The 8556-nt window shown below is 37.8% G+C and overlaps 1 protein-coding gene across 1 annotated transcript in view; it reads right to left on the reverse strand.

The window, feature by feature from the left end:
* The window catches only part of INPP5F (inositol polyphosphate-5-phosphatase F), a 30343-nt gene that overhangs the window by 13808 nt on the left and 7979 nt on the right, over positions 1–8556 (reverse strand). The window contains exons 3-8 of the mRNA XM_009325898.1: positions 7653–7781; positions 6761–6928; positions 6371–6427; positions 4629–4824; positions 2011–2190; positions 56–123 (exon numbers count right to left, since the gene is read on the reverse strand). Coding sequence (XP_009324173.1) covers positions 56–123; positions 2011–2190; positions 4629–4824; positions 6371–6427; positions 6761–6868 — 609 coding nt within the window. The 5' untranslated portion in view covers positions 6869–6928; positions 7653–7781. The remainder of the gene's footprint in view (positions 1–55; positions 124–2010; positions 2191–4628; positions 4825–6370; positions 6428–6760; positions 6929–7652; positions 7782–8556) is intronic.

An 8556-nucleotide genomic window follows, 5' to 3' on the forward strand; every position in this document is an offset into this window, starting at 1 on the left:
TAACTTTCATCCCCTGCATTTTCATAAGATGACTATTTTATCATGTAGCACTCACCTGCTTTTTGTAATTTTTCAGCTGTTCTTCAAAATGTGCACGAAAACAGGACACTGTTTCATTTTCACCTACAAGGCAGAGCAGTGTTAGACAGAAACAGCCTGTTCAGCAACAAGTCCTGTTTGAAGTATTAAATCATGTCCAGATCTATACTCTAAAAAACCAAGATAGCCTTGCTTAAAGTACTTAGACACACAACATAAGACATTGTACAGAATTACTTTCAAAGGTCTTTCATCAATTTGCTCAATTTCAACATTGTTGCTCTACTACTATAGTGTACACCATTCTTAAATTTTGCTTTTTTTGCTTTTTGTGCAGAGCAGATTGGACAAAAATTTAACTTTTAATAAACCTGTTTAATCCTTCCACATACGCACGACACACCCACATAAACATCTCTTCCAAAAGAAGAGTGCTTATATTTGTTTTGCATCTTTTGAAAAAGTAAACTGAAGTACAAGAAGGGTTTGCAAATTGCAAAGGGGGACACACAGGACAGGGGATAATACTGAAAGTGTTATCCAGTTCTCCTAGAGGACAAAACTACTTGTAACTAAAAACAAAAAATGCTATCCAGTTGATTCAAGGCACCACAGATTCCTCCGAGTCTCAGTTCCTACCTGTAAGTCTATCAAATTAAATGCAATTCCTGAATATTTTTTTTAAACTAATCCTATTAGAAAAGAAAAAAAAAGAAAAAGATGAACGAGAAAGAACTGCTCAGCTCTATAAAGAGACGTCACAGCACAAGCTTTCAGTTGGAACTAATCAAGTTTTGCTTCCAAATATCTGGGGGGGATTGAGAGATGTTTTACGTTGATTCTCCTCACTTTATAAATTTATTTAAATTTCCATCTCCATGATGTGGCAAACAAGTCATCCCTCTCCACTAATCTCCAGGTTATTTGCTATAAAAATCACAAGAAACCCAAATCTGTTGATGCATCTTCCTTAAGTTTGCAATGATAGTAACTGCTTGTCAACTTAAAATTATGTGCTTTGCCCAAGTTCCTAAGCAAGCTCAAAGGCCCATTTTACTAAGTCTTACTCAAGACACAGGGAAAAAAATAGTCCTTTAATGTTCCCACATCACAGCCCCCTCTGAAAGAGCAGATTTTTTTTTTTATTTTCAGCCCGAAAAATAGTCTTCAGTGGCAGAAGACCAGACCTGCTAATGCTAGAGGAGAATGTGAATCCAAACACACAAGTTGGACTTGCAGAAGTACATACTTGTGATCTTGGATGCCAGTCAACCCAATGCAGTGGGAGTCTGATTATACAAGATCATGAACATACTAGCTTCCTTTAAGAAAAGTCTCTCCTTTACAAAGCTAAACCTAGAGTAGATTTTGTTGGCCTCTATCTTTTAGGCTATGAATACCTAGTTCATACAAGCATCCAGATTTGCCACAGTCTTGTCAATATTCTTACATGCTTTGGCTTTTGCATTATCTTTGAGTGGAAAAGGAAGCAATTTAGATCTGACAAAGCCCACTAGATAGCACTTAATTTCAGAGAAGACAAAAGCACACTACAAAACTGGTATACGAAATGTCTATGTTTTACCACATTGAAATAGCAGTTCTTAACACAGAAGGAAGCTCAGCATAAGTTAACTTTGTGGACAAAGAAATTTGTAAGACATCAATGTCTAAGCAGGTTCTCAAAAGAGAAAACCAAATTGTCTCCCTTCCCAACCCAGAAAACACTGCAAGAAATAAGACTAGACATAACAGGTACTTCATTAAATATTGAAATTCAAGACCTGTTAGAATTTACAATAGACAGGAAGTCAGAGCTCTGCATAGTTGCAATTGGAGTAGGAGTTAACTGGAGTCAAGTCATTACTGTTATTCCTGGCTTTTAGAAAGTGCCACAGTGGTAAAGCAACACTCCAATGAACCTATTTCTAAGGGAATTCTGATCTTTAGTTATTCTACTCAAATACTTACTCTTGTCCAGTCGGGGCCGTGGGTTATATCTATATCCAACTTGGCTCCAGAAAACAGGCACAGAGCCTCTTGTTTGTATAAATGAAAGAGTATGATTATGAACATGAATCAGTTGTTCTGTCTCAACATAATTTGCCACATTTCCATTTTTATCAACACCTCTTCGCTTATACCGCATTCCTAGGAAGAATGAGAATGATCAATTCATATTTAAGTTTTAGTCTTACTCTTAAGCATTAATAACTTTTGTTACCATTTTTGACAACAGTAACACAAGAAGAGTTCTAGCCAAAACCTATGATCAATGGTAAAAGTCACTCCTATCCTAGTCTAATCCACAAAAGTTATGTTGACTATATGGATAAAGTTTATTTACTGATATACTATGAGCAGCAGAAAGTAAGTTGACAGGGCAAGGCAGTCTACTGGCACTGTAAAGTCACAGATATATCCAGTCCACCCTAAAGGATATATTACTTCCTGTTCTGTCAAGTTTAGCAGAAAGTTTTACTTTAGTGCTCGGTATTTTCCACGAACCTAAAGGCCACTTTTACTGACAGATGCTCCACTTCTTACAATCAGAGATCCCACAAGCAGCCCAAGAAGGCTTGCACGTTCCACAGAACAGAATACTTCCCTCCCTTGTTTTAACCTGTATAACTAATTCTGCACATTAAGAACAGATACTGGTCTTCTGACTACACAGTTTTTTGCCTAGCGATCTCTGATTTGATCATTAAATGGAACAGGTAAGTGTTTGCATATGGAGGTTTTGCACATCCTTTACTCAAAGGAGAGTACATCGCTATTTCAGAAAGGATGCAGGTGGTAACAAGGGATGGGGAAGGAATAAGTAAAAAGGGTGGGAGAAGGATTCAAAGCCATGGTTTATAGCATGGAAATTCAGTTCCACAGAATTGGAACAACTCTGAGACCTCAAGTAGCACTGGACCAGACTTTTGAACTGAACACCGACGGCACTAGCTAAGGACTATGGGAGAGAAGGGAAGAGGTTAGAAATAGGGAAGTGAAAGGAATGTAAAATACCTGTCATAGGGACCTTTACAGGGTCACAAAATGTCACAGCAGTTTTACAGCATTTAATCAGAAGGGAGCTTTTAGGCTAAAGCATCAGACGCCCTTTACTTATGTCCTGCCACCAACAGTGGCTGTTACACCAAAATCCAAACTAAACCATTGCACAGGAAACTTCAGCTCCCTTACTTTTGATATCTCAACTTTTGCAGACACTAGGCTCTTGCTCTCTCAAGCTTAAGAGCAGGTGTCTTCCTTTATCTCTTGATACCTCTCCTTAAGGTCTTGGGTATGTTGATAACTTAGTGCAGTGTTTTTGGTTTGGTTTTTTTTCCCCGCTAAATCACAAACAAGCTGCCTGACAAATAAAAAAAATCAGTGTATTTAACATAGAATTATCTTAGGCTTTCAAGTCAGTGTTTCCTCTGCTTTTTGGGGTGCATTTGTTTGTTTTTTAACTACAATATTTCAGAAATGAAAATACTTTGAACTCTTGGCTAAAATTATGTATTACAGGATGAATTAAACACACAACTTAATCCTACAATTATTCATCAAAACATTCGATCAATTTACTGAAACAATCTTTTCATGTATAGGGAGAAAGTTCTACACAGTTTTTCCTCTGGACTAGCAATCAGATGAGCACAGTGTCATGAATAGTAAGAGGGAAACGATAAGCAATTTGCCCTCTGCAACTCAGTTTCTGTATCTGTAAAACAATTTAGTATAAATAAGGCATACTGCAAACTAGACACTACCATGAAACCCTCAAATATTTACTCTGAGTTGTTCTGACAAATAATTTTCCTAGAAACTGAATTAAATGCATTGATGTGAGCTGTGGTACAAAGGCCAGTCCCATATCAGGGCAAGCTCGCCAGGTTTTTCCCATGTTTTGACATGTTAAAAACCTAACTGTGTAGGAAAGGAGTTGGACACGGTGGAGAATATCTTAAAAAATGTGATAGACTGAAAAGGCTTAGAGTTGAACAGGACCTACTAAAGTGTGAAATGATTCAATCTTTCTTTCTGTGCTCCTAAGGACAGGGAATAATTTTTGTTTGCCTTGCTGCTATTAGAAAAAGTCAAGTAAGGTGCAAGACCGAAGCATGGTTCTTATTTCACACCTTGGCCCGACATAAACATCTCTTGGGATGCACGCACACACGCCTTTTCAAGTCTCTATTCAGCTGCTGTCAAGCCCTTAAAAGACCACCTTTGAAAATTTAATTCCCACCCAGGCCTACTGAAATATATCAGGACAGAGCTGTACACAAGGTCCTAGTCAAGGTGTTCTTTGCAAAGATGGAACTTTATCTCAGAACTGATACACTCAGATAGATACATTCAGTGCCCACGAGGAGACCAGTGAAACTCACATAGTAACTACCCTAAGTAACAGCTGTGTAGTGCTGTATGCACTACAGCCTTTTCTTTTCCTCCTATAAGCAGGAAAGGCTGTAGCACATACTTTTCCAAGTTTTGTTGTTTAGCAGATTCTTGTCAGAGTGCTATATCATCTGCATCCCTCTCTCCAGTGTTCAGGAACAATCCCAATACCTTGAACTATGTTTGCCTACCAGCTCTGTGCCGACTCCGGCGTGAAATAAGTGCCACCAGAAATGTTGGATGAATGTCATCTACACAAGTTGATTCCTGAGGAGTTTCAGGACTGCTCTTATCATCATCAGAAGCTTCACTATAGTTTACTACAAGCTCTTCAATTTGCACAAATCCTTGTATGATGGGTATAATCCAGAAGTCCACTTCAGCATTCTGAAGGTTACAAAAAACATTTACATTCTTTTTGGTTCTACATTACCTACAATTATTTCTGCCATTTCTCATGTTTATAAACAGTTGCTTCGCATGCTTTTCATGTTTTAAGAAGTTTTTGCCATATCCTTGGTCTGATTTCTGTAAGAGGTACCAGCATCTTTCCTCCATTAGTTGTAGGGCTTTTAAATCAGTAGGAAGAAAGAGAAAGCAACTTCAGATATTTTGTGGAGATGAAGCAAGCTGAATCAAGGCAAGGCAAAAAGCCCTCCTCTACTCTCAGCTATCTAGGGATAGAAAAGAACCCTGCAATATTTAAAAGCTTTTTTCCCCCTTTCCCCCAAGGGAGTTTTCATGCAATGTGACATCTGATGTTTAAACACATTAAAAGCTTAAAGTAGTAACTTCTCATGTCAAAGATAGTCACTTCAGACAGAGCAGCAAATATTGGTAATTTATTATCTAGTTTCTGCTTTAAGGCAGTTTTAGAACCTCTGTGTGGACATACAGCATTACATCTGTACATGTAGATAGACAAAAATTCAAGTGTAATGTTGTTAGCCTGTTTTCAGCAAAACATATTAGCATAAGCTTTATAGGGGCCAGCTTAGTACCCAAGCCAACTGGTTCAGGGCTCTGCACTCAGTGCTTTGTCACCCTAAAACCTCACTTCTTAAACAGAATTTAGATCTGAATTCCATACAAATTCAAGGTTATCCATTTATAACATGAAAAATACAACTAAACTCCTGCATTATATACAACCTTTCACAGAGCATCTAGGTTTACCCTGCTCCGACTCCATAAGCATTAGAGTATATAAAATTATTAATGAAAGAGAGATGCAGGGCATAAGGTAGGATGTCCGCTATCATCTTTAAAAGAGACTAAGACTTGACCTAAACTGGCATACAGTAGTTAGTAACTCAGTCCTTTATCTAGGAGGTTAGTTTAAAATGAAGTGAGATTATACATTGAAGAAAAAGAGTGGTTGTTCTTTGTTTGTGCCCACTGGATAGGAAAATGCTTTATCTACTACTCTGAATAGCTGTTCAGAATAACTTGTTCTACACTACTGTTACATTGATCAGCTACTCTGGTCGAGGAGAAAAACAGCAGTCTCCACTTAGGAAGACAAAAGTCTTGTCTCAAGAAAATTTTGGAATTCAGAGTTTCTTTCTTTTCTGGCTCCTCCTCCTTATCAAATAATCAGCTCTGTCCAGGGATAATCCATTTCACAGATAAATATGTCATAAGTTTACCTTCAGAAATCAGCACAAACATATCACACATCAAGTTATTCTGTACTGCTTTATTTAATAAAATTTTAAATTCAGTTGATGTGCATTCATTAGCAATGATCACAGGCTAACTAGAATGCTGCTGGAAGGCCAGCTGCTCAGCTTCAGAAGGCACAGTCCTGATCCTGACCCGTCTGCCAAGCAGGTTTTTAAGTAAACATCTACAAGGCCTTAAGTAAATATTTCAACTAAAACTAAAGAATGGTTCTCATAATATACATGTTATTGTTAGAAATAAGACTCACATCAATGCTGATGAGATCTTCAATCATGTGTTTGTTCCAAAAGAATCTGTCATCAACCTGTTTAAAACAAAAAGGGCAGTTTTTGCAATATTTTAAGTAAGGTTTGGCAATATCTTTGGTAAAGACACCAGTGTTATTCACTACAACCGTACATACAAGTCTAGTGTTCACTACTTTTGAATATAACAGGTCAGTTAAAGACATGCTGCTGGAGACTTTTGTTTCATTTCCTCGCACTGAAGGTGGTTACAGGGCAAGATCTTCAGCTGCTGTAGATTATACCAGCAGAGAATGTGACTAGTCAAGTCTGGAACACATACATTATTGAACAGCACATCCCCCGAAAAAAATAAAAAACCCCACACCCCCCCCAAAAACACACACACTTACTTTTCGCCACAGTGGTAAGTTAGTTTTCTCACACGCACTCTGCCTCTGCACAGAATTTGTTAGGTCATAGGTCAGGCTGTAGTAAAAGGAGTCTGAATCCATGAACATTTTGAACAACTCCTCCAATAGTCTCTTCTCCAGCTTCTCTTTTTCTTTGCTTTCCTTAATCTGAAAGAAAAGTAATGGCTTTCTTATGTCTTCTCTTTGACTGACAAAGACTCTGACCATATTTGCTAAATGCCATTTCTAACCTTGTAGGACAAACATTTTCTCATTGAGGAGCAGGATCTTAAAATTCCTAGCAGAGATAAACACAGGGGCCAGCATCTTCAGAAATATCACGCTATTACTTTTAGCAGTAAGGGCATTCAGACCAGTCAGACCCTGAAACATACTACTTGAATGTAAGCTCCAGAAGTTTCAGCCTCAGGAGTTTCTGTGAAAAACTGCATCTACTTGTTCTAATTTTAATATTGTTTGGACTTTCAAATCCAAGCCATTATTGTGTAAAAAGCATTTTGATAAGATTGTATAGTGTTCTCTGAGGATCTGTGCACCAAGTTTTGTCTCCAATTCTATATGGTAAGAGATGCTTATGCAGAGCAATTTGTAGAAGTTTAGAATCCCACTAGAAGCGAATCCTGGTAAGAAGGCACTCAGTGCCTTAGTAATTCTGCCAAAATTGTATAATTAGAAAATGAAAAATCATAGAAGAGCAACAGTTAAATAATCAAAAATTAAATTTAACTTCAAGACAGAATAGTTGCACATTCTGCAGTTTTTTCCACTAGTTCTCTTTTTAGGTCTTAGTACTCCATTTGATCATCCACCACAACCTTTGAATTATCAACTAAACATTTTGAAAAAACAAGAAAAGAGTAGAAAGCTTTACCTTCTTTTTATTTGGAGCAGACACATTTGATTTAATTTGAGTAAGAGTCTTCAGCAGAAATTTTGTGTCATCTGGGGACTGTGTAATCTTCTCCGGCTTGTTTATCCCAAAATGGTGCTTTTTACAAAGCTAAATAATGATATTGAATTAAAGCCAATACTTAAATACTCTTTAACAAGTTCAAGGCAATTTTAATTGAAGTCTACAAAAGCAAGACTGCAATGTCCACAAGCCTAAGGGAGACAACTCTGAAATACAGAGGGAACACGCAGGTTTCTATCTATAGCATACTTCTCCCTCTTTTTTTATAAAAGGCATTTTCTCCTGTGATTGTGAGAACGTCTGCCTCAGTTTGACATGACTTGAGTATCCAGACCCACCTCAACTTCCCACCCAAATTACAATGTAAATTAGTATTACTCTCTTGTATTGTTTTTCCTTTATCCATTCTCTTTTGGCAAAAATTCTGCAACGTTTAAAGTAAGGGTTTCCCTTGAAGCCAAGTTATAGAATTAAGATGCTAAAACAGAATGGAAGCATGAGAATCCCTTAAAAAAAAAAAATATACTCTCTCCCGATCCAGAGCGCAAAGATGACAGCTTCGTCCCCCAAAAAACATACACATGAAGCCCTATCTTAGAGATATTTGGGGATAACCTCAGGAGTGAGTTGAAGTACTTGGGAGAGGGCACTGAAAATCTAAGTTCTTGTACAGGTTTTAGGCACAGAAGCACCTAGCGGATGCGGTATGTTCTTGCCTACGCAACTAAGAACAGGAAGGTATTACATCTAGATTTCAAGTCATATTCTTGTATCTCAGACCCTGGGAGGTTCTAATGCCCAGACTCTGAAGCAGTGCTTCAGCAGCTCTTCATGCTCCTAGAGTTCCACCAAAGCTTTGGGG

This window comes from Pygoscelis adeliae, unplaced genomic scaffold, assembly GCF_000699105.1.
Source record: "Pygoscelis adeliae isolate BGI_AS28 unplaced genomic scaffold, ASM69910v1 Scaffold4, whole genome shotgun sequence".
Taxonomy (NCBI): domain Eukaryota; kingdom Metazoa; phylum Chordata; class Aves; order Sphenisciformes; family Spheniscidae; genus Pygoscelis; species Pygoscelis adeliae.